At 41.6% G+C, this 27,366-nt stretch overlaps 1 protein-coding gene across 2 annotated transcripts in view; it reads right to left on the bottom strand.

The window, feature by feature from the left end:
- Tlcd4 (TLC domain containing 4) overlaps positions 1 to 27,366 on the bottom strand; it is a 51,277-nt gene that overhangs the window by 14,025 nt on the left and 9,886 nt on the right. For both annotated transcript variants that reach the window (XM_051185591.1, XM_051185590.1), the window contains exons 2-5: positions 12,395 to 12,560; positions 9,375 to 9,464; positions 7,011 to 7,069; positions 4,863 to 4,957 (exon numbers count right to left, since the gene is read on the bottom strand). In XM_051185591.1, coding sequence (XP_051041548.1) covers positions 4,863 to 4,957; positions 7,011 to 7,069; positions 9,375 to 9,464; positions 12,395 to 12,549 — 399 coding nt within the window. In that variant the 5' untranslated portion in view covers positions 12,550 to 12,560. The remainder of the gene's footprint in view (positions 1 to 4,862; positions 4,958 to 7,010; positions 7,070 to 9,374; positions 9,465 to 12,394; positions 12,561 to 27,366) is intronic.

Raw genomic sequence — 27,366 nt, 5'->3', positions numbered from 1 at the left:
TGGTTGAATAATTAGACTCAGGACACTGCAGCAATGCAGAGGTCAGAAGGATGTACAGAATGCTATTTTCAAGTTTACGTGTTTTCGGAAGGAACTGCAGCTAATTATACACAGGTGTGGTTTGGCTGGAGCCATACAGTGAGTCATAAGAAAAAAGAAAACTGAGCATACTGAGTCATGAGAAAAAGAAACAAGACCCGAGCACACCACAGAATCAGTATGGGTAGCCATAGTATGGGGAGGTGCCCTTTAAGAATGCATTAAGGGGCTGGAGAGATGGCTCAGTGGCTAAGAGCACTACTGCTCTTCCAGTAGACCTGGGTTCGATTCCCAGTACCCACAATGTGGATCACAACCCTCTGTAACTATATTTCTGGGGGATCTGATGCTTCATCTGTCCCCCAAGGGCACCAAGTACATACATAGTCACAGACATACATGACACAAAACACTCCAACACATAAAATAAACACGTATTTTTTTTAAAAATGCATTAAAGCATAAATCCACCCACACCCCCACAGGGGGTGTCCTACTTGCCTTGTGGATCAGCATCCTTTATCATGGTGAAAGCTTAATTTAAAAAAGCAGTCACATGCCTACCTCTCTGTACAGATAGAGGCAGAATTCCCAAGATTTAAGTTTTTCTGGTTAAAAACAAAAAAAAAAAAAAAAATCTAGTAAATGTGCTAGAGAGAAGGACAAAAAGAGTGTCCAACTGTTAAATAACTGGGGTTATATTAGAACTGCTTTCATATTTCAAGCAGTAGAAGCTAAACTCAATACCTAGCACTCATACATACAAAAGCTAGGTCTCATGTCACATAACTTAAAATCCCAGCTCTGAGGAGACAAGAAGACAGGTGACCAGCCAGGGAGAGACCCTGTCTCAAAAACCAAGGGGGCCAGGTAGTGATAGCTCAGGCCTTTAATCCCAGCACTTGGGAGGCAGAGGCAGGTGGACCTTTGTGAGTTTGAGGCCAGTCTGGTCTACAGAGTGAATACCAGGACAGCTAGAGGTGTTACACTGAGAAACCCTGTCTCAAAAACAAAACAAAACAAAAAACAGACAGAAAGAAAGAAAGAAAATCCAAGAACAAAACAAAAACCATGAATGTTAGAACCTCTGACTTACACAGGCATATACACACAAACAAACAACATGTATAGATACACACACAAGGGTGATGCAAAACCTAGGTATAGAGGGCTGGAGAGATGGCTCAATGGTTAAGAACGCTTGTTGTTCCTGCAGAGGATCTAGGTTCAATTCCCAGCACCCACACAGTGGCTCACAACTGTCTGTAACTGCTGTTCCAGAGGATTTGACATCTCCCAACTTCCCTGAGCAATATATATATATAAATATATATATATATATATATTTATATATATATATATGTGTGTGTGTGTGTGTATGTATGTATGTATACATATACATTTTGTGTGTGTGTGTGTGTGTGTTCAAAATTCCTGAGTATAACCTGTAATATCTTAAATCAGTATCTTGCTATTCGAACTATTTCTTCACTGGAGAATATATTTAATATAATATAAAGCAGGGGGAAACCTCTTCTACTCCTACTTTTTTATTAATAACAAGATCATTTAAGATCTTTAGACAGTTGCAGATATATGAAGTCAAAGTGGCTTCTAAATAATGATTTTTTGTTTGTTTGCTTGCTTGTTTTTTGTTTTGTTTTGTTTTTCTCAAGGCAGGGTTTCTCTGTGGCTTTGGAGGCTATCCTGGAACTAGCTCTTGTAGACCAGGCTGGTCTCAAACTCACAGAGATCCACCTGCCTCTGCCTCCAGAGTGCTGGGATTAAAGGTGTGTACCACCACCACCTGGCCTTAAATAATGATTCTTATAAATAAGAATTTTGTAGCATTTTACTCCAGAAAAAAAGAATTATTACTTTGTTAGCCTTCTTAGAGTAAAAGAATGAGCTTCAAGTTTACTGCATGGGGGGAAACCCCTTCATATATTCAAAGTAGTGTAAGATTATTTACTAACAGCAGATACTTAGAAACTGCGTTTGCAAAAAACCAGTACTGACTCCTCCCTTGGGTTCACAAGGTAACTAAAAGCACGATGGATGAAAAAAGAAACCTGAGTCTATAAGGTAACTAAAGCACGATGGAAACCTGGCTCCACAAGGAAACTAAAAGCATGATGGGAGACCTGACACCTCCACCTTTCATCCGTCTCCTCAGGCATTTCACAAAGCACCAGGATCCCAAAGACACCTTCAGGTTTCTGTCATTATCCTAAATTTGCCTTGGATTTTTGGTTCAACAGGGCCTTTAAAAGAGGGCACTAAACTACCCCAGAGCAACAGCCTGGTCGAAGACAGACTCCCCACCCACTGAGGGCAGTTGTGGGTGATAGTGAGGCCACCCTGAGCAGCAGAAATTATCTTCAATGAACCAGATCAGTCCCCTCAGCAGTGAGGGTGATTACTTCTCAGGGGACCAGCTTGCAACACCAGATCTGAAACAGTGATCTAAATAAAGGGCCATACCTTGACCAGAACTGCCTACTCATACCTAGCTATGGTCCTGCCCCAAGTCTTCCTTTAGTTAAAGGTCATGTCAGAAATCTGAAGGTGGATTTGGGGCATCCATTCCTCTCCAGGTTGATGACATCTCCTTTCTGTTTCCATTTCTGATCTTTTTCACTGGTATAATTAAATTACCCAATGAGGCTGTGGGAGCTGATATTTCCACCCTAAAACTCCGGCTGCAGTTTGTTCAATTACTGGGTGTTTAATCCCAGTTTTGGGGAAGCTCTAGAGGCTTGAACTCTTTGAGTTCAAGACCAGCCTGTACTACATAGCCAAGTTCCAGGGCAGCCAGGACTACATAGAGATGCCCTGTCTCAACACCCTCCCCCCCCAAAAAAAAATGTTTTTCATTTCATTTTCTCTTACTTTGCTTTGCTATGTATAGACTCACTTTAGATATATTTATTTATATGACATAACAACAGAAGGCATTAAAACAAGATGGCAATGGGTCTTGCTTATCAACTCAATAAATAAGGCAACCACTAATTTCTCTTTTAAAACAATTGCACACATTTGATTTTTTAAAAAGCAGACATAAAAGTCCAAAGGGAAACCAGTATTCATCCCATATAATTAAGCATTCAACTTGCCAATCTATGCACGTCCAGCCTTTACCAAGCTGATGATTTCAAAGGTCAAGACAGAACAGCAGTTCATAATATCTATGCTTACAGATGCATGCATGGGACCTGTTATATTCTTTCCACAGCACACAGAAATCTATCCAAGGCTGTTAAACCATTAATGCATCTAGAAAGACTTTGTTTAGGAATATAAATAGACACACTAAGTCAGGAGGGGTGGCCCATGCCTGTCATTCCTCTACTTGAGAGGTGAAGACAGGAAGATAGGGCAGATGGAAAGATTTGGATGGGGAGAAGGAGGGATAGAAATGAAATTAATACATTATATACTCAAACATGAAATTCTCAAAACACTGTGGATGCCCATAAAGATGGCTGCATTCCATCTTGGCACAAGGACAGAATTCAAGCTGTCAGCAAGTCACAAGACCTAAAGGTCAAAGGTGTGGCTACAGAAGGATGTTTAGGGCGTCTTAGTCTAAATAACAACAGACCTGAATCTGAGGTGTGGCTACTCCTGACTGTCAAGGCTAAGGAAGAAGTTGGATCTGAGGTATGGCTACTCCTGACCTCGAGGTTAGAGAACAAGAAGTTTAGAGCTAAGGTGTGGTTACTGAACCCTTGGAATGAGTGAGGAAGAAAAGTCTGTTTGTTCTATACACATGATACTGTGTTCCCCTTTTTGGTTATGGTATAGAAGAATGTCAAAAAATAAACTTGTGGCATTTCAGTATTGACTGATCTGCCCTCCTAACCTTTATTCTGTCTCTCTCTCTTTCTTTGTCTTCTATAGCTAGCCTTTCACTCATCCACACTCCCCCACTCAGGTATGGACTTGGGGTCACTCAGCTGGCTCCGGTTGCAGCCTTGAAAAGACCGCTCCCGACAAAAAACAAAATACCCTGATCATAACTTCAGCCTCATGGCTACCTATGATGAATTTATCACCACTGTTACAAAAAAGACAAAGAGAAGAACCCATAAGCATTAAGAGAAAATGCATATGACCTCTAAATCACCTTGACAAGACTGGAATGTAATAAACTTTTTTCCTTTTAATACATGCTTGGTGTAACTGGCAGAAGAGGGAAAGTGTGTGTGGGGGGAGGGGGATTAAGATTAGGTTCATCAAGCCTATACTACCTAAGACCCAACCTCAAAGGACCAAACCCAATCTAAACTAAAGCAAATAGATACTAGTAGAAAAACACATGTGAATTGTGAATTTATATATATATATATATTTATATACATATAAATATATATATATATATATATATATATATATATATATATTAAACAAACTAACTTATCTATGTTTGGTTTTTCTAGACAGGATTTCTCTGTGATGCATTGGAGCCTGTCCTAGAACTCGTTATGTAGACCAGGCTGGCCTCGAACTCACAGAGGTGCCTGCCTCTGCCACCCACCGCCCAGCAAGTTAACTTATCATAAAAGCGATCCCTGCATACATTGCAATGTGGCCCCTGTGAACTGAGATTTATAAAATGCTGACCGTGGTGATACATGCCTTTAACCACTACCCCTGGGAGATAGAGGCAGGCTAATCTCTGAGTTTGAGATCTGCAGGGCCTACATAGTGAGTTCCAGGTCAGCAAGAACTACACAGAGAGAACCTGTCTCAAGATAAACAAACAGACTTCTACAGCCTTCAGCATCTCTCTGCAGCCTTGTCTGTTGGGAACTCACCAACACAAGGTAGTAAGCAGCTAGCGCCGTACAATGGTGAATTACAAAAAACTTGTCGCCGATCACTTTCCAATTCAAAAGTATAATCAACAAATCTACAAGAAAAAAAAAAGTGAGATGTCACATTGGGATAAGGCTACTTGGTTTTGAGTGTATTGTCCACTAACTCTTGGCTGTCCACTCTGACACCACAGCGCTTAGTTCGGCCCTCCAAGTCCCTGACTCCACCCACTTTCCCACAAAGTCTCAGCTCCTGTTTACCTGCCCCGCCCTCCCTACTGTGGCTACCCCAGAGCAAGGGCCAAGCTAGGGGTAACTTCATAGCCTCAGAACCCAGTGGCCATACCCAACAGTACTAACAACTGCTAGAAGTATATAAGCAAACGACTTGCTGCCAGAGTTAAACAAGATAAAATTAACGATACACTACCTTACCATGCTCTCAGCAGGAAAAAAAAAGTCAAAAGATACAGATAAATATTAATGAAAACTAGTAAATCCACCAAGAACTATGACTGCCCAAAAACTCTACAAATAAGAGAAAGCATTTCTCATTCAGAGATTCAGTCTATATACCGTGACTTGGAAAATGGTTTAGTTTAACAAAACTGCTCAAAATATTAACACAACTATTTCCTTTAGCAAATGGTTGAACATCAAATGTAGCCAGGGACCACATGGGTTCACACTTGTGGCATCAGAACTCTAGAATGTAGAGATTTGATTTTTAAAAACAAGAGTTACTAGCACAAAACTAGATATAAACATTTTGAAATCTACAAATTTTAAAGAGAAACTAAATACTATAACTAAGAAAAATAATATAAGCATATCACTAGTTACCTGATGCCTTTCTTTTATATATCATTCTTGTTTCCTGTATGTCTTGTTTGCATTTTCCTTGGTCACAAGCTGACACTTCTGTAGTATATTCTATAGAGACCAAGATGACTTTACTTTTGTGTGCTCAATGCTTTATGGATTGCTATTTAGGAGAGTCTTAGTGATAATTTTATTCTGTACAGGATTCTGGACCTGTTGAGGAGGTAGCTCTGAGGAGTGCTTGCCTAGCCTAGCATGCATAGCGGCCTGGGTTTGGTCCCCAGACTATATGAGCTACATAGTGGTGCCTGCTTATAATTTTAAGTTGAGGCATCTTAAGGTCAAGGTTACTCTTGGCTACATAGCAAGTTTGAGGCCAGCCTGAGCTACAGGGAACCCTGTTTCAAAAAAAAAAAAAAAACAAGCTAACCTAAAAAAAGATTGCCTGAAAGTTACTATTCAGCAATGACAGTATCTTTGACCCAAGAATGTGACACAAGATGAATTGTGTGGTAGTGTCAATGACATCACTTTCTGTCAAAAGAGCAAATCCTTCCCAATATGCTGATGGAGTTCCTTTTTTAAAAATGGCTTATCAAATATTCAACAGTCCATCATTTCTCTAAAATTTACTTATTTCAATATAATTATTTTGTCACAATTCACATGTTCTTGGCACATAAATTTTCTGAAATTCATCCCTTGTCTTATCATTGTTATCTACCAACTTTTACTTCCAGTTATTTAGTAAGTTTTAGAATTCTTATATAAATGTCCAAATCGTGGCTGATATCTTTGCTTGATTATCCAAAAGATAATCCAAAACATTTGTAACTGCAAATGCCAACAGAAACCCCAACCAACATGGAAAAAAAAAAAAAGAGGGAGAGCATAGGAGAATGTGGAGTCACAGCCCACACCTTAACTGACCATGTCTAGACAGCTCACGTGTGTAAACTTTACCCAAATAAAAATTTCGTGACTACTGGAACATTTTTCAAGGGCTAGTGAGGGACACAGGCTTAACCATAATTAGCCTAATAGTAATTATTCTAATAGGCTTTCTGGGAAAGAGAAAGGTCATTGTTTTACTTTGTTTTTTCAAGTGTTAAGACCTTAGCTGTTTGAGGCCCCTCTGCAATCTTTCTCAATCTATAAAGACAAAAACTAAGCTCCAGGCTTGCCACCATTGAAGGTTTTATTTTTTCCTCTACAGATCTTTAAAGCTGTTTTTCAAGTAAACGGAAAGCATAAACAATAGATTCTTTGCATCACTCCATGAGTGGTTTGAAAAGTAATGAGCAATGAAAAGGTGTTATCACATACCAGAAATGAGGTAGCCTGAAGCAGTTGCAATATTCAATTTCACATGCGTTGAATCACCCCTATATATATTTAAAACAAGAATCCAACACATTATCTTCTTAAACACATGGACAGTATTCTTTTTCATCTGATTTAAGACAAGGCTTCATTCATCTGGTCCTGACTGACCTTGAACTTGCTAGGGCCAGCCTTGAACTAGAATTCCTGATGTCTTGTTTCCACTTCCCCTGCTAGGACCACGGGATACAGTAGCACACCCAACACAGTACCAACTGTTTTAATCAGAAGATCTGTTGCCCATACTTCCAACATAGTTTACTCAAAGGCTAAGGCAGTCTCCAGAATCTTCCAGAAGAGGACCAATCACTGATTTTTGGCATTTAAACTAGGCTGAAATCCTACGTGTTTTCTGGAGTGCATAGACCTATCGCTGATGCTCCAAATCCTGGGGCTTCACACCCCGTGTGTTTTTGCTTTAAATGCACAGGCAGCATCAATGCACTTCTGGAGGATGCCTAAGGACCTATTGGCCTATGTGAGGAGTGGGTCACTAACAATTCTGCACTGTTCTAAACCTATCTAAGCACACTGTTAGGTTAAGATAATACTTCTGACTGTACACATAGACATAATTTTTACATACACATATATGATTTTTAAGTACAAAAAAATTTACAAGTAAACTTGTAAATGTGCCATCAAATGATTTGTTCACATAAAGACTGAAATAGAATTTTAGATGCTGATTTTTAAGAATCAGGGACTCAAATGCAGAAACCATCTATCCTACCTTTGATTTTGAGGCAATATAGTCCTGTCAATATTATTCTACTGAGGATGGGAGGGATTTGCCTATTAACTGAGAATATGGTCAGAACAGGACAATTTGACCCTGGCATTGTGATAAGGGCCACAGATGCATATCAATATGATGAATTTACTTTAATTTTTTCTATTTGTTTATTATTAGTAGTATATTGTGTTAGTCATGTGTGTATATGACATCTGTGTGAGTATAGGTGTGCAAATGCTACTGAGTTTGCAGCATGTGTGTGTCTGTGTGAGTAGGTCAGAGGACAACACTCAGGAACCTGCTCTTTCATATTACCCCTTTTATATGCACTCCAGGAGTTAAAAGTCAGGTTGCCAGGCCTGGGCAGGACATAACCTGCTGAGCACCTCACTAGCTAGATGGCCCGTATTTGCTCCACTCCATCCTGCATATGATTTGTAACATGTATTACTTTAAAATTAGCACAAAAACTGGTAATATCTGAACAAAAATGAAAATGCAGAAGAAAAATCACATTTCCTTCATTCATTTTGACCTATAAATACAATCCAGGAAAATTAGACCTGGAACACATCATAGAACTAAACTAAAAAACAAAAATTCCCATGAGGTTGAAGTTTACCAAGGCAAAACTTGACCAAGGAGCCACATCTTTTTTTTTTTTTTTTTTTGTAACAAAATGTACTCCTCAAAGGACTTGTTCTGTTTACAATCATTTTAGAAAAATAAATATGGGGGAAATTAAAGCTACAGTTTATTTAGGTTAAGAATAAAAAAATTTGCTCATGGTATAAAATAAGCTAAATTGAGTATTTTGGAAAAAAATATCTTCCTAATGAAAATGAATCAGGTGGTATATAATCCTAAAGAGATAATTTTACACTTATGGCAGGGGTGATATCCTGTAGTCACACAGCAGTGGTCTAAACACTTAGGCAAATTGTCCTGTATTCCACAGAACACACAGTCACCTCACATCTGTCCCACACACCTACTCCCTCACATTAAGCTGACCTAACCCTTCCTAAGTAACTCCAGCAGTCTGCAAAATTTCTGCAATTGCAATCATACTTAATGTTTCCAGGAAGAGCCACCTTCAGGGTCACCTAAGGTTATTACATGTACTAAATCATCATATTTATGTGTTTCTCATGTCATTTTAATCTGTCTCCCATGGCCATCTGTAAGTCTCATTTCAGTTCTTTGGTGACAAACAGTGGGTAACACACAAGTTTAAAGGCAAGGCTTTAGTGATCACTCCAGCTGACCATCCTAGCTCAATGATGATACTGTTTTGCTCACAACAGTTTTTGTAATACCTTGGTTTTGCTCAACTAATCATATTCTCTTTGTCTTAGGTGGCAATTACAATATGAAAGCAAAATGGCCCTCAACATTTATGCTCACATCTAAAATCATTTTAATACAATTGGCTGAAGTAGGACTGACTATAAGCACTTTAATAAGGCATACAAAGATAATCAATATGTTTTAAGTAATGCAAATAAGGCTATTAATAATTAATAGAAAAGCATTCATCAAAATGAATAGCTCGGAAAGAAACAGCTTACCAGAGTGGATCAACTATAGTAGACTCATCAAATAGGAAGAGGTATAAACCAAAAGTCCCAACCAGCAAAGAGTGGCACGTAGATACTACCCTGAAATGAAACAAGGCACACACAGAGTTCAGATTCCTTGCAATAAAGGATTTGTTACTCCCAAGACAGTTTCCATCCTAAAAAAAAAAAAAAAAAAAAAAAAACACCTCATACCTCAAAGCACTAAAAGTTAAACGTGAAAGATTGAAATGTAGGAGTAGAGGCTGAGGATGAGTAAAACTGTGATAGGTTCAATCCCCAGCACCATTAATAATTAATAATTAAGGGCCAGGGTGGTGACATACACCTTTAATCCCAGCATTCGGAAGGCAGAGGCAGATGGACCTCTGTGAGTTTGAGAGCAGCCTGGTCTATGTATCAATTTCTACACCAGCTAGAGTTATATGATAAGACCCTGTCTCAAGAGACATAATACTAATACTAATATTAATAATACTACTAATAATAATGTAGTCATTTAGAAATCATAGATCCACAACTTTATTTTTAAATGAGCAAGTTCTATACTCCTGGGTGAATCACTTCTGTCTGTGTTAAGGTTCTATAGTGGAAACATGCATGATGACACCATTGATAGCATCTTGCCTAAATTGTCAGAGATCATAAGGCCACAACCCTGCATCCTCCAAGTTCCATCCACAGCAGTGTCTGCTATCACCTGGCACCCAAATCCTGTGTTTAACTCACCACATGGAGGGCTTCCTACAGCCATTCAAAACCCTATGAGAGGAAAACATAACCTCTCCGGAAGACCTGAGTAGTGGTTAGTAACCATAAGTCCAAAAAGTTCCCATTTGGCTCACTCCCAGGATGGATCAGCCAGTAAAAAGCACTGGCTGCTAATCCTGAGTCCCAGAGGACCTGAGCTCAGTCCCCAAGACCCATGGGGTAGAGGGAGGGACTGTCTGACACCCACACACATGCAATGGTGCATGTGCCCACAAACATACAAATATACAGAAAGCATAAAAACCTTTAGGTTTCCTTTTGTAAAATCCAAGTTTCAATCCTGACTTCAAGAGTTAGTCTTCCTGAGGTGTGTTATATGGTAATCGAAAGTACAGTAAGTTCTCAGATGATGGAAAATGACATTTAGTCGAAAGCTCTTGCTATACTGAACAGAAATGGGAAGGCAGATACTGTGGACTACCTGAGTCTGTATCAGAACCTTCACTTATACCCCTGAGTGTGCCTACAGCATCGGGGAGGTGGAGGCAGGGAAATCAGACGGCTATTCTGGGTTTCATAGCGAGTTGCAGGCCAGCCTGGGATACATGAGACTCTGTCTCAAAATCACAAAATAACAATAAAAGTCTATACTTGCAGAAGTTGCTGTTGGTAAACAGTTGCGTTTTTTAATCTTTTTCAAACCATATTCCTAGAAAAGCAAAAATGTAGCTCCTGTAGTAGCAAAAAGAATCGCCAAAGGGAAAGATTTCATATGTCACAGCTGGAAGCTGTTAAGACATAAATATGTACTTTAAGTACAGCCCAACTTTCCTTTATACTCTTTATCTCTAAGTTCCAAGTATACAAACTGGAACAGGAAGCAGGAAAGAGAGAGACCAGGAAAACACTATTTGAACAGCTAAATTAATCTTGTATGACACCGGATTCCTTCTTCAAAGCAGAATTTGGTTTCACATGTTATAATTTCCTGTACCACAGAACGGTGATGGCACTGAATAAAACGCAAAACAGTTTCCGATTTCATCCTCATCTCTGCTTCTATCTCTCAGCACCCTGCCTATTTCTTTGGCTTGCAGCTACGCAAGATTCAAAAGCTTCTACATATTCTAAACACATTGAAAGGGAAACAGAATCTATGCCTCTCCCACTACTCATCTTTCCCACCACTCCTTCTATCTTCAAATGTTAGAAAAAGTTTGTTTGTTTGCTTAATGATATAGGGGCTGAAGGGATGGCTCAGTGGTTAAGAGTACTGGCTGCTCTTCCAGTAAGTTCTCTTCCCAGAATCCACATGGGAGGCTCACAACCATCAGTAACTCCACTCCCAGGGGATCCAACACCAATTCTGACCCCCACAGTCACCAGTCAAGCACATGGTGCCCAAACATACATGCAAGCAAAACACCCATGCTACATAAATAAAATAATACAAATGTGTTTGCACAGGATTTCCCTGTGCAGCTTGAGAGCCTGTCCTGGAACTAGCTCTTGTAGACCAGGCTGGTCTCAAACTCACAGAGATCAGCCTGCCTCTGCCTCTGCCTCCTGGGTGCTGGGATTAAAGGCATGAGCCGCCACCACCTGGCTTAAATACTACAAATTTTTAAAAGAACAAATCTAGAAGGCTCTAAATTATAACTGGAAGTTCATGATAAGGTATAGACCATACACTCTGCCCTCTCGTCTGTAGAATTCAATCAAGCTGCATGTGGCTAACCTGAATGGGCTATTCAACAACTCCAGGAAATGTTTCTTTCATTACTACCACAAAAGGATGTGTTTATTGTGTGAATTTTTCAGAGAGGGATGCAAAACAGAACTTCCTATCGCCAGCCAGAGTATACTAAATTTTCCTAAACTTACCTAGAAAATGAAAGAAAATAAAATGTCCCTAGCATTTTTCATTTATATGTATGGATGTTTTTCTGGCATGCATGCTTAGTGCCCATGGAGGCCAGAAGAAGGTATCAGATCCCATGGAATTGGAGTTACAGGAGACTGTGAACTGTGATGTAAGTGCTAGGAACTGAATCCAGAATCTATCAAAGAGCGGCCACTGCTCTTAACCACTGGGCCGCCCTGAGCCCCAACATCTTCTAATGTAAGAATTCTTAAACTTTGCTTGCTTGAGATCTTGTCTGTCTTCTTTTCTTAAGACCAAACCAAAAAAAAAAAAAAAAAAAAAAAAAAAAATGACCTTGAATTTCCCAAGATCCTAAAGGAAGACTTTTCCTTCGTAAAACTTTTTAAGTCAATCGATAACATTTTCATGGCTTTACCTTGAGTTCCATTCGATCTTCTTCTCGATGCTAAGGCTATTGTAACCTGGGGAAACTTTTGCTGAAAACCAGTAACTTACAAAATGAAACAGAGTCTGAAAGATGGCAAAGCTGCTACACACAGTGCCGATGACCAGTTTGGCGTTGGCTTCCATAGCTCTTCACCCTGCCAGGAGAGACAGGGCAGCTCTCAGTCTACAATATTTTAAAAATCTTACTTAATAAGCATACATTTATTTCAGTATTTCTAGTTAAAGTATAGAAATATTACCATTTTCAACCTAAGGAAAGTAAACCAAAAATTGTGAGCCTCCTGTTTCTTCTCATTTCCTATGTATGTGCCAAGGGTCACAATTCACTTACCTAATCTTAGGAGTTTAACATTAAGAGGAAATTTCAATTGCTACATTGAAATTATTCTTTGAACAATACTGTTTTGATTTCACTTTGACTCAATTTCCTCATCTATAAATTGAGAGTTGGCCAGGTAATTTCGAAGAAATATTTAAGCCCCCAAATCTCAGAACATTGCCTACAATAACAAACAAAAGATAGATTACAAAGTTAAAAACCGGTTATGTTATAAGACAGAATAGTTAGCGAGACCATCCGGCCTCAAAGGGTCACATACTCAATGGACAGAGGGTACCACCCCCTCCCCAAGCTTGTGGGTTTTGCCTTTAAAAACACCTGTGCCCGGGGGATGGGGCTTCTCTCTAGCCTGTGTGCTGGAGGAGCCCATTTGCACAAACATTTCATTAAAGGTTCATTAAAGCCTCTTGCGTGTTGCAAAAAAAAAAAAAAAAAAAAAAAAAAGACAGAATAGTAATTGAAGACAAAGTTTAAACTTTAAGGAGAAACAAGTAATTAAACACAGAGGCTGAGAGATGGTACAGTGATTAAGGCCTGGCCACTCATGTACCAGACGAGGGTTTAAGTCTCGGCACCTACATCTGGTGACATCCAACCACCTGTAATTTCAGGTCCACTGTATCTGACCTTTAGGCCTACATGGGCACTGCACTAGCATACACAAACACACATGCATATACACAATTAAATATCAAATCTTTTTTTAAAAAAACACATCATTGTGACTATTAAGTTATTGGTAATGTTAACATTTTTCCTTGGACCAAAAAGCTTCCATAGCTTTTTTTCTCTCTTTTACAAAAACTGTTTTGTTTGACTTTAAAAAAATAATAAAGGAGCTTTAGGTTTTAGGGACAGTTAGTGAAAAGGATAGCAATTTTCTACATTGCTGGGCTGAACTTTCATCTTAAGGCCAGACATAATGGTGCACGTCTTCAATCCGGGCACTCAGAGGAGGCAGAAGCAGGTGGATCTCAATGATTTTGAGGCCAGCCTGGTCTACATAGTGAGTTCCAGGACAATCAGGGACACAGAGCCATATAGTTTCCTGAAACCGTGTCTCACAGTGGGAAGAAATCTTAGGTGCATTCAGCCCAAAAAGTGCTAAAGCATTTGACTCATTTCCAGCAGTACAGTATTTCTATCTTTGATGGGGCTGATGCTCAGATGAGATGGAAATGAATCAATACACATTCTCAAGCTTCTAATTTGAAGAAATAAAGTCACTTACTGAAGCCAATTCGTCAGAGAAAAACGAAGTCATTGCCTGAGCTAGCAATAACCCCACTCCATCCCCTGCCAACCAGGACATCTTAATTTGAATCAGCCTCCCATGGGGCTCCTTATGACAGAATTCATTATCAACCTGCCCCCCTCACTGCTTCTCTATGGGTGTATGCTTGGTAAAATTATTGATATTGCAATTCTTTCATGTAAGACTGCATTAGCTTCATTGCTCATTTAGTTATTTTTTGTATTTCAATGTGTGTATAAGGAGCATTAAAAAACTAAAAATTTGTGGCCTTTTAGCTTAGGCTTGCTACTAACTAAGTAATATATAAAAAGTAAGCTTTGTATACCAAATAAACATGTTATTGCTTGATTATGTGCAGCATAATGAAAGGCACTTTTCCAAAGGTAAAGCAAACACAAACCTGTTGGCCAGGTGGATAGATAATTAAAGAAAATGGAATCAGTGACCAGAAGATAGTAAGAGGCTAAGCCAGTGGTTCTCAGTCTGTGAGTCTCAACCCCTTTGGGGACTGCACATCATATATTTGCATTAAAATTCATAACAGAAGCACAATTACAGTTATGAAGTAAGTGGCAACATGAGGAACTGCATTAAGGGGTGTCATCCTTAGGAAGGCTGACAAGCACTGCTCTAAGCTGAATTGAGAGTGTGATTGGCTTGAAGGCTTGGCCCTGGGGCATGAGCTGCTGGCAGACTTTTGTTAAAATTGGAAGTATACACAAGCATTTCTTGAGTGCTTCCTAAAAGTTGTCATAAAACTTATCAGACATTATTGAGTTTGTGAATAACTAATTAACTAATACACCAAATAAAGCACTCCAACAATTCACCATTAAGAAATGCATCATGGGGCCAGGCAATCAATGCATGCCTTTATTCCCAGAAGTCCAGACTCTAATCCAAGCACTAGGGAGGAGCAGGTAGTCTTCTGGCCAGCCTGGTCTATATAAAAAGACCCATCTCAAAAGAAAAACAGAAGGGAAGAAAGAAAGAGAGAAATGGAATATGGGCTCAAACAGTGACTCAGGTACTTTTCACCACACCGGACACCTGAGTTCCAACCCTGGGACCCACACATTATAAGGAGAGAACCAACTCCCACAAGTTGTCCTCTGACCTCCACATGCATGCCTTGGCACAAATCAAAGTGCGTCCATACACGTACACATGCACAGTCACGCACGCACATGCACATTAAGTAAAAATAATTTTAAAAACTACATTACTCCTCTAAGTCCTAGATTTTATGAATTATTTGTTATATTGAAAGAATGTTATATATTTTTAATAGATTTCGTTATTATTTTATGTAGTGTTTGCCTGCATGTATACATACACACCTAGTGCATGCCTGGTGCCTACAGAGACCAGGAGAGGGCATTGGGTCTTCTAAAAAATTATGAATAGTTTTAAGTCTTCTTGTGAGTGCTGAGATTAGAACCCAGGTCCTCTGCAAGGACAGCAAGTGATTTTACCTGAGAGGTCATCTCTCCAAAACCCAATATTTTCAAGACTTATTTTCTGTTTGCTTGAGTTACATGATAAGAGTATTTCTTCTCCAAAAAAGAAAAAAAGTTTCATTTATTACTAAACAAAGAGCACCATATATTCAAGCTGTGACTTCTATTAAAGGCTCAGCAGACAGAAGCTAATTAAATTGTTCTACTCTCAGCTCTGCTTAATAAGCAGCTGCTTGCTTTATCAGTCATGTCAAACCAAGGACTCATACATAGAGTATTACAAACGCTGCCCGCCCTCCCCCCCCCACACACACACCAAAAACTAAAGGCCTCTTGGTAGAAGCACTTGCCCCTGTTTGTTCGCTTCAGGTGCCTAAACCAGACGATGGAATGGTAAAAATGGACAGAGCAAATGATGCCTGAGATTAGCCGAGATAAAGGGCCTCTGAAGACTTGGCAGTCACTAAGCACAGGCGATCACCAAAAGAGCAGAGAATCATTAAGCCTCATTCATGCACCTCTACATGTGGCCAGCAGCTGGTAGGAAGCTAGGAGGCAGTCCTAGAGGGAGCTGTCCCAGAAAAGAGCCGCTGAAACAGGCAGGAGAAACGAGCAAGACTGTTTAAGAGATGATGAATTCTACCATATAATTAGCTGTCTGGGCTCACAGGAACTGTGGACACTAAAGAAATGTCCACCATCTTGCTGAGTATGACGATGCTTGCTGGTCCTTTCCCCACAAGATGACACAAACTTTCAGGAGCTGACCTTACATCAAGAACAAGCCTAGATCTCTCCCCTCACTATGACAACATTCCTCCTGCATGCAGAAGGACATTCACTTTCATTTCTGAAGGCATGACCCTGGAAGTAGCAAAAGGAGCTGATTACATCTTCACTCCAGAACCAACAACAAATGCATCCTACATTTGCCACTTGTCAGCTGTATACCAGGTTTTCTGCTGGGAGACACAGCTGTAAGGCAAGGATATCTATTAAAAATCTCAGGGTGCTACGGAATGTCCCTTGCTCACTAGGAAATAATAAATATCTAGTAGAGATAGTGCATAGTGAAGAGATTTATCTAATGGTATTTGGTGACTTGAATAAAAGAGAGGATAATAAAGGAAGAAGGTATTCTCTTTGTGTGTATATATGTGTGGGCATGTAGGTTTGCAGAGGCCATTCCTCAGGAGCCATCTACCCTGGTTTTGTGGTTTTGTTTTTGTGGTTTTGTTTTTGCTTTTGAGACATGCTGTTTCACTGGCCTGGAGCTAGCCAAGTAAGCTACACTAGCTAGCCAGTGAGCCTCGAGATCTGCCTGTCTCTTGACAACCAGAACTGACTGTTTTTTCTTTCAACCATAGGTTCTGAGAACCAAACTTAAGTCCTCATGTTTGTCTGGTAAGCACCTTACCAGGCAACAGCCCGTCTCCTGGCCCAATACTTCCCTTTTATTGAAATACCTACTGGATGCTTTGAGGCTGGAACTCAAACAACACAGTTCCATTGAGTGTTTAGAACCAACTCCTCGCCCACAAACACAATTCCGATTCTCATTTCCCCCAGTACAACATTCACTTGTAAGATTTATGAGGGAATATATTTGAATCACCAAAGCTGTTTCCACGCAGGCATGCAAGTAGGACCTGCCGCAGTGATGTTTAGTGGTAAAAACCCTTAAAGGGGTATGGGATAGGGCTGTGTGTTTGTCTTTAAGACCAGCAGGGCAGAAGGAAGCTGAGAACAATGCCTCACTCATGCTTAGCATTCCTTTTCCATCCCTCCCTAGTTCCCTTCCCCGTTTCCCACATTTATTCCAGATACATACGCCAGCAAATCTCCAGCTGTGCCTCTCTTCTAGTAGAGTATTCCTTCCCATTTCACAAGGAGGCCACCTGGCATGAACTCTCTTAACTTGACATGGTTCACTGTCTCGTTCCACCCTGGACCTCCTCTCTGAGCACTAGACTGGGCCTGGTTATGCCATTCCTCACCCCTAACACAGCCCTCCTTATACGCAGCTCCAGTCCTCCCCAAGGGGAAACTTTCTACACCAGTAGGAGCTAGCTCTCAAGTCAATGTCTGCTTCCAGATTTACATCCAGCTTCCAGGTTTGAGCTAGCTCAGGATTTGCCAAGTTTTGCTAGCCAGTCACATCTTTTTTCAATCCCATAAATCCATCCTGAGAAGGAACTTTGCGGGAATCAAGTTGCCTTTCATTTGACATCGTCTAGTCCTTCAGGAGTTGCCATTCTGCAGATGTAGGCTGGGAATTGGGAGAGAAGTGGGGTGTGTGATATTGCCTTTCACTGAGCTGTGAAAGGAAGGGCTGCTTTAGGATTAGTTCATCTTGGGCCACACAGGGGCTTGGAACCTGTGTGATCCCATATGGAGCCACCCAGCTGGTGGCTAGCTCCTACTGGTGTAGAAGGTTTCCCCTTGGGGTCATTTCTTTAAGTACATTTTGACAGACATCTATCTGTTGATGACTTAATCTACATGGAACACATAGCAGTGAAGAGTGTCTACACTGGGTCATACAGAGAACTGGATTTTCTCTCCTAGCTGACCTGATCATTCCCAATCCCAAAGGAAAGAAACAGGGAGGGAGAATGGGAGAGAGAGCGCCTTACTATGGCAAGTGGCACAAATCAATGAGGTAACAGCATAGTAAATAAATCATGCATAACAAAACAAACCTCAGACTCACAATCAGACTGGAGGAATATACCTTTCCATCTCAGTATGTGTGCCCTTTTACTCAGAATTGATTACATAGTAAAGAACTGTTAAAGTTGTGTAAAACACAGTGGTCTTCAGAAATAAGCCACACAGTGAAGTTAATGGGCTTTGGAATGGGATTTCTCAAAAGGGACTGAGAAGAACTGGGAGTGTAGCTCAGAGTTCTCGCCTAGCATGAGTGGAGTCCTGTTTTCTAGACCTAGTGCCACGTAAAACAGGCATGGTGGTTGATGACTGTAACCCTGACACACTTGGTAGATGCTGTGATCACCTTGATCAAACTACCGAACTTGTCTTGATTGAATCTCAATTGCCTCATCTTACACTGGACATAATAGCAAACCTTACATGGCTCTCATGGGGAAAGAATTATGTCCCTTAAGTTGCTAAGAACAATACTGATCAGATGGGCCCCACTCTGAAGTAGCTCCTGCTTCCAACACTGTCCATCAGCCTACAGAAAAGGAAATCCAGGTGCCTAGTGTCACCACAGCCAAGAGAGAGATGAGCCTCTGCCAACCTCATCTGGCCCTGAGCTCATCTGCGGCTTTTTTTTTTTATCAGTCCACACTGAAACTGTCAGCGGCACCCACTGCAAAGTACCTTTACCACGCTCCCACAATCCCTTCCACCCACTGGGTTCCCTGAAACTGCTGTTCCACACCTTGAACACAGTACCACATCCTTGGCATCTCTTCCAAGCTCCCTGAGGACATCCTCTTCTATATCTCTTAGTGTAATCTAGTCTCACTCTTTACTATGAGCCGTGGTCCAAGTCCCTTCTTTGCTCATGGCCTCTCCTTTAGGCCTTATTCCTCCATCCCCTACCCTCTAAGATACCAATATTCCTTTTCATTTTGTCAGTGAATCATGCCACCCATCAAATGTCTTCTCGTTTGTATCAGCATCTAACTCCCTTAATACTTCCTGCTACTCAGAGACACTGGCCCCAGCTCACTGATGCCCTTAAACCTGTCATCATCTTGAGTAACTTCCTGTCCATCTAGATGGCCCAGCATCTTTGAATAGCATTTCTGTGGCAGCTCAACCATGCACGGACTCCAGAGTTCATCATCCTTTACCATCTCCAAAATAGTGTTGAACTATTTTCTTTGTTGACTTCAGCCTCCTGTCCTTCAAGGTTGTTCTAAATTACACTCCCAAATCCTCCGATCTTTCACTTTTTCCTCTACCCTGTCAACCCTTTTACCTTTATTAACTTCAGTCTTTAATCAGCTTTGGGCATGTCCAAACTTTTGATATTCCAACACATTATCATGATGTTGTCATCTACAGAATTTGTAATTGAGAACCACACAACCGAGTTACAAACAAACACACACACACACACACACACACACACACACACACACACCACCTTAGTGTTTTAAATAAGCTTTTGATTTTCCAGTGGGCTGGACAGTGGCCAGTAGACGCACTTGGGAGCCCATCATTTCAGAAATCATTTTACTAACACAATACAGCTCCCTTCTACCAAACTCTGGCTATGGCCAACTATTTACTCAGCAATGAGTCCTGAAGCCATTGTGGTGGTCTGGATAAGAAATGCACCCGTAGTCTCAGGCATTTGAACACTTTATCCTGTTGGTGGCTCTGCTTGATGACATTTGGGAGGTGTGGCCTTGCAGGAGGAAGTGTGTCACTGGGGCTGAGCAGTTCACTCTCTGCTTCCTGCTTGTGAGTCAAACTGGGAGCTCTGGCAATCCTGCTCCAGTTGTCATGCCCAATACCTGCTGCCATGCTGTCCCCACCATTATGCACGTCAACCCTCTGGAACAATAATAATAATGCTATAATACGTCGCCTTAATCATGGTGCTTTACCGCAGGGGTAGAAATTGGTGAGCGTGAAATGATAGAAGGCCCAGATCCCCCACACTGCCCTGCACTATAAACACACTGCCTTGGGCTACCAATCTCATGTTTCACAGTCAAATTTCCAAACCTCTAGCTATCAGCTCCCCCTACAACAGATACCACCACAAAGCTCCTACACAAAAATAAAAACGAGAATGCAAGCTATGAAAATCTTCAGCATCCTGATGCCAACCACACAAACACTTGCGTCATCTGCCCTCCCTGTCTCCCCTCCCTGAAGCCTGCCTCTCTCACTTTGGAGCTGTCCTTTCAGGCTTCTTTGGGAATCTCCTGATCCCCATCATCCTCTCTTTCCTCCTACTGAACTGGCTATCTCAGCTTTTCTTTTTTTTTTTTTTTTTTAATTACATTTTCATTCATTTACTTTGTGTATGCATGTGTAGGGCATGTGTAAGCATATGTGGACACGAGCATATGCCACACGTGAGTAGAGGTCAGAGGACACCCTACAGGGAAATCATTTCTCTCCTTCTACTGTATGGGTCCAGTGACTCAGAGTCTGGGAGGTCCTCAGGTTGGGTGGCAGGTACCTTTATCCAAACTGTCATGTCAGCCCCTGCATTATTGGCTTTTTAAAAAGTTCAAAACTCCAGCAAAAACAAAAAGCCAACAGGGCCATTGCTTCCTCTCGATTCTGTGAGTTAATATGGTCAACTTGACAGGATCTAGAATCACCTTGGAGATAAGCCTCTAAGCATATCTGAGGAAGTTTGTAGACCCAGTTAAGGTGGGAAGAACTGCCTTAAATGGACTACGCCATCTACCAATAAAAGAAAGTGAGCTGAACACTAGCATTCATCTCTTTGCAAATTAGTTCGGGTTTGCACAAGGTAAGAGCCTTCAAAGGGTGGAGCTCTTGCCCTCAGGGCACCGTTCCTACAGTCTGGCTGCAGAGCAGGCACAGTCTCTCTAATCAGGCCAATCTAACACATTATCTTTGCCTGCCCGGTCTGCAACTTTAAACTCCCTCCTCTCTGTACCACAGGGCAACTTCCCTTTTCCCTGCTTCCTGACTATGGGAGCAGTGTAACGAGGTACTTCATGCTTCTGCCACCACGGCTTTCCCATCACCACGAACTACACTCCCAAGTTGTGGGCCGGGGAATACCATGCAGCCATGAGACTGTAACTAATGCAACCGATGCCTTCCCTCAGTCTTCTCTCCTGCTTCTTCTTCCCCGCTGGCACTCTCCGGCCCGACCTCACCCCTTTGCAAAGCTCAAAAGGCTCGTCCCTTCGTTTGCCCACCCTCATCACTCTGAGTGAGGCTAGCCATTGCTAGTGGCTAGGTCAACACAGACTCCCAAAGGGAGTTTTTGAGCCACCTGGTCTCCCAGCAACATTAGACTTCCTCACCCATCAGCCTCTCAACTTTTCTGCGTCTTCCTAGACCCATGCTTTCCTACTCAGCCATCCCTCTGACAACCCCCACAGGTGATTCCTGAGGTACAGAGAGCTAATTACTACTTGCCATCACTACACAGAGTCTTGAAATCATCTCAAACCAGTGTACAACTTGACCTCTAAAAGTCATCTTAGTGCCGCTTGTTTCCAGCACCTTCCACTATGAACCACATCCCATCTACCACAAAGTTCTACAGCTTTTCCTCCTTAAATGGCTTTCAAAAGTATACTTTTTTTTCTCTCTCTCTAGCTACCTCATCACTTTTCTGACATGTGTCCATGCTGGTCTTGCCATGAAGGACTGGAGGGCTCTGGGAATCTTTTGTGAGAGCATCTCCAATTATGCCACCTCTTAGCCTTTTGTCAAAATCCTTTCTTCCCAATGCTCTCCCGAGGAAGGCTTTACTTTCCCAAGGCATTTGGGCTCACTTGCTGCTTCCCCAAGTATGTAACCTTGTTGCTGCTACTAAAGATACAGGGCTCCCTTCATCCCTCCATAAGGCCTGCGTACATCCTATTCCCCAACTCCCAATTATGCTATGCCCCTGTACTTCCCACAACACTGGGGCTCTTCAGTATTCACAACCCTCACTTCCTCATGGAAGGCTTCTCTGAACTTTGTCAACAGTCCCCTTATAGCTGCAACTCAAATGTGTATGCCATAAGGATGAAAAGCTGGCCATGTTTCCCTCACTGCATCTAACGTATGTTCTGCCATAAGTACACAGCATGCGCTCAATGTCTGTTAATAAAACAATGTTCACAGACATTCATATTCTTTTTCCTTTTATTATTTAATTTACTGAAATTTCATGCTCATATACATTTCTCTCATATTCACCTCCTCCCTACCTCCATCTATTCCTAGATCATACATATATACACATGTATATATCTGAATATATACTTGTGTGTATATATGTGTGTGCGTGCTTATGCGGGCACACATGCATCCCACTCCCAACTTCATGTCTTTTTTTTTTTAAATAACCCACAAAGCCCAACTGTGCAACCCTCACACTGACCAATCTACCAACATCCCTTCCAAAACCACACATCCCTAAAGAAAATTAACTCTTCCCTCTCCTGCAGTCACCAACTGTCAATAGCTCCTCATCAAGGGCTGTGGGTTCATAAGCTCCTCTCATCCAAGCTGGAAGACATTCCTATTCTGTAAGTGATTTCTATTCTGCAAGTACTTCATCATTTACCATGTTTCCTAAATTGCAAACCCAACTTCTACAGCATAAATGTTGACTTTGAAAAGATCTCATTTCTAAATGTGTCCAAAAGCAGAGTGCAATATAGATGAACTAATACTGCTACAATATTTTCCATCTTTAATTCCCTCCATCCAACATATGACCTGCATTCATAAATTTCATGTATGCATATAACAGTCTGCACTATATTTTAAAGTCTTATCACTGCCTGAATATTAACATAGAGTTCTTAACCATTCTCATGGGCCCAACATTGTAGGACTTAAATCTGTTATCTTCAGACTGTAAGTCATGTGTAAATGAACATGAGATGAGCTACTTACCAAGCCCAACAAACAAACTAGAAACCTATTAAAAGCTGAGTGGGGGCTCCTGGGCCACTGCAGGATCTTTCTAAATGCTAGTAAAACGTCCATAATTGACAAGTTATCCATAAATGCTGATAAAATAAAAGTATATCTGTCACACCGCTTTCAATGTTTCAGTCATGTAGAAACTGGCAAGCATTTAGGGCAATGCACACAAACTTCTCAGCTAACTGTGGTTACAGGTTTGTTTTTAAATTTTTCACTTTCATGTGGTGTCTGGGATTAAATCTGGGGCTATGTCACTCACAAGGGCAAAGTCTCACTAAGTTGCTCTTGCTGGCTTCAACTCATTCTGAATACTCTGCCCTTGGCCTCCCAAGTAACTAGGATTCCCAATGAGTACCACCAGCCTTAGATTGTTTTATGTTTTCCAGTAGTCTGAGCACTACATGCAAGCCTGGTACCCAAGTTAATCAGAAGAGGATGAGGAATCCCTTGGAACTGGAGTTCAGAACAGTTGTGAGCCAACATGTAGGTGCTAGGAATCAAGCCTGAGTCCTCTGGATGAGCAGCCAGAGCTCTTAACAGCTAAGAGATTTCTCTTAACTCCATGTTTTGTGTAGTGTGTGTAGTGTGTGTGTGTGTGTGTGTGTGTGTGTGTGTGTGTGTTCAGTGTTTGCACTTTATGGTATGCATGTGAGTTCAGAGGACAATCCTATAAATGACCTGCCCAGCAAGAATGAATGAATGTATTCTTAAGAGACAGGGACTCTCTTTGGCTAATCAGACTGTTTAAAGAATAAACCCAAGAAATAAGTACTTCCTTTCCTGCTGACAGGAAATGGAGGACACCCTGGGGACATCCTGAGGAGGAACCTGCTCCCTAGGAGAGTTCTTATTTGTCAGACAACCATCTGGGGAAAAGATGAACTTCCAGGGGAGATTCTACTGAGACAATGGTAGGCAAGAGACCATGCCTTGGGGGACTGCTCTGTTATGCCTACCTCTTGCTATTTAAAACCTTCCCTCATGGACTGGAGAGATGGCTCTGAGTTTGCTGCTCTTCCAGGGGTCCTGAGTTAAAATCCCAGCAACCACATGATGCCTTACAGCCATCTATAATGAGATCTAGTGCCCTCCTCTGGTATGGAGACATACATGCCAGGATACAAGATAAAAAAACATCAGCATAAAACCTGCCCTCACATCAGGACCTCCCGGAGATGGGTTGGAGAGCACACTGGATCTCTCTGCCCCTCTTCCCAGTGTGGTCACAATTGCCTTTCTGATGGATGTCCAAACCTGACATGTTGTAGTGTAGGCTGTGACCCCTAAGTCTGCTAACAATGTTCCAACCTTTCTGTCCCTATGTAACAGCATGTAACAGAATTCAAGTTAAAGACAAACTCAATTCTGCCTGCTACAGATCCTGGCAACTGATACTTAATGGCTGTTTTGATGAAAACAAAGCATAATATATCATACTCTGTGTGTGTGTGTGTGTGTGTGTGTGTGTGTGTGTGTGTGTGTGTGTGTATGCGCGCGCGCGCATGTGCGTGCGTGTGTGCGTGCACGTGTGTGTGTGTGTGTGTGCGTGTGTGTGTGTGTGTGTATGTGTGATATTTATACATTTCTGATTGGCTTTTCTTTTCCTCACAATTCTGTAAAATAATTATAAAGCACGTGAGGCCAGGCAGGAAGGAAGCAAAATCTATTCCCCAACTGAGGCTCTCTGTAGGTTACCCACTGAGAGATCTACACAGCTGTAGGTGGCCAGCCTTGCCACTTCAGAGCAGAGAACTCTTGACAATTCCTATCTCTACTGAAAATCTCTTTAAGCAAAGACTTATCCTTCTCTGACATAATCTTGTCTCTTTGCTACCATTTTTAATGTCCTCTGGGATTCTTTCCCTGCTCTCTGCCCAGTGCACTGTTTGGGTAGTCACTGCTGCTCTTTCATTTACTCTTGCTGGGAAAGAGTGACAGGGACTCTGTAGTTTAGGAGCAACGCAAAGCAAGACTTGAATTCCCTGTAATCCTCCTGCCTCTGTTTCCCAAGAACTAAAATCTCAGAGGTGAGCCACCACACCCATCTTGAGGTCTTCCTCCCTGTAGTTTATTTTAGTTCCTGCCAAAGTTGTCTGACATGTTAAGTGTGGGGGTGTGTTATCCATCTCCTTGGGTTTTCCCTGAGAATCCCTGCTCCCTCTGATCAGGTTTCCTTTCCATTACAGAAGTTATTAATTGGGATTTTGACAATTTGTATTTGTTTTTCACAAAACAAGGTTTCTCCGTAGCATTGGAGCCTGTCTTAGAACTTGCTCTGTAGACCAAGCTGGCCTTGAACTCAGAGATTCACCTGCCTCGGTCTGAGCACTGGGACTAAAGGCATGCCCACCATTGCCAGAATGATTTGTATTCTTATTTTTCTTATTTTGCCTTAAGTTTTATATGCTTTAGTCTGGGGTGTTTTTTTGTTGTAGTTGGGGTTTTGCTGTTTGTTTTGGCTTGTTTTCAGTACTCATGATTGAACCTGGTGCCTTCACATGCTAGGCAAGCACTCTATCATTGCACTCAGCCCCCTTTGTACTTTTTATTTGTGTAAGGCTCTCACTTAAGTTGTCCAGGGTGACCTTGAACTTTCCATCCTCCTTGCCTTCCATGATTCACATTTTAGCTTTCATCTTAAAAATAAATGAAATCTAGTATAGTCATGAATTGCACATCAATTTTTATCTTTTGTAAAATTTTTTTCCTGTTTTTTATTCTTTGCACTTGGTATTTATCCTCAGACTTTGCTTGCAACAATGCCTAACACATAATGTGGTTACTGGAGGCCCCGAAGGCAAAGACTCTTTACCAGTCTCCCTCCACCCTACTACTTCCCATCTGCCACTGAATTCTACCCACTCAAAGTAGGCAAGCAGTTGTGTTTCCAGGGCCCACAGGCTCAGAGTATAGGTGACACGTGTGATTTACGTGATAAATGTCGCTCTCATCCGACCCCACTTAAAACTTCTTATAAAGGTCGTTGGTGACACACACCACTGGGGAGGCAGGCACAAGGGGATCTCTGTGAGTTCAAGGCCAGCCTGCCTGGTCTACTGATCATGTTCTAGGACTGACTCCAAAGCAATACAGAGAAACCCTGTCTTGAAAACTTCTTATAAAGAAGCTTTGTTCTTTATTCTTTAAACTTCTGCATTCCCGATTACAGCTGCTGAATTTTGGATAAACCACACGGTCTGAAGCCAAAAGGCCACAGTAGTTGGGAAATCACACTACGAACTGCGGTCGCTGCCACAAATCAAAAAGATGGGTTTGGAAGCTGGTACCGTGAGAGGCTGTCATTAATGGAATAACATTTCCAAGGCAATGCTAGGCGAGTCTTTGGAGTCACGCTTTCAGAGTCCTGACACTGAGGGACCAGGTGGCAAAGCATCAACTGGAAGGCTCTCTGCCAATTTTTTCTTCCCAGCTTCTGATATGCTTATTTTCAAATCAGTGCCCTTCCCTTCCCGGAGAGAGATCCCGGCAGGAGCTGCTTGGCTTAGAACATCTTCTGGCCCTCTGCCAACACTGTGAAATCAAGGGAAGACTGGACAACACCCCCCACACTGAATAGTTTGTTCTATTTTTAAGATGGGGGGGGCAGAATTGGGACACTTGCCAGGATTCCCAGAAAGTCAGAACCTAACGAGCCAGAGGTTCTTCTCACCTCCAAAATAATGGACCACTGGCCAAAGGGAAGTCCTTGGTGTGCAGGGCAGTGGCTGAGGCAAGTCTCAGCCTCCTAGTTTGTGCTTTCTTTTTCCTTCCTGTTCCCCAGAGGTTATATGGGTTCGGAAGAATTATTCCATTTGGCTGGGGAACTAGAATCACATCCCATCCCCAATTCTTCCTTTAAACACTTGTATCGCACTTGACTGTGTACATGGGTTTTTGTGTGCATGCATTTGTGGCAGCAGGTCCAGTTCCTGTCTTGTCAGTGGCCTTAGTTTAAAAATAGTATAGCCTGGCCAGGCTGGGTGTGGTGGTGCACACCTTTAATCCCAGGTGGATCTCTGTGAGTTCTGAAACAGCCAGAGCTAGCTAAAAGAGAAACTCTGTCAAAAAGAAGGAAGAGGACAACAAGGAAGATGAAGAATAAGAGGAGGAGGAAGAGGAAGAGGAGGAAGAAAAAATAAAGAAGTAGACAAAGAAGTCTTCTCTAACCTACAAATGCTATATAACACCAATAAGAATGCCTACTTTGCCAGGTGATTATATGGTTTAAGTGAGACAATGCCTATAATATACCTATTATA

Source organism: Phodopus roborovskii, unplaced genomic scaffold (assembly GCF_943737965.1).
Source record: "Phodopus roborovskii unplaced genomic scaffold, PHOROB, whole genome shotgun sequence".
NCBI classification, from domain to species: domain Eukaryota; kingdom Metazoa; phylum Chordata; class Mammalia; order Rodentia; family Cricetidae; genus Phodopus; species Phodopus roborovskii.
Note: the sequence above shows the minus strand (reverse complement) of the source record. Positions and strands in the feature narration are given on the sequence as shown.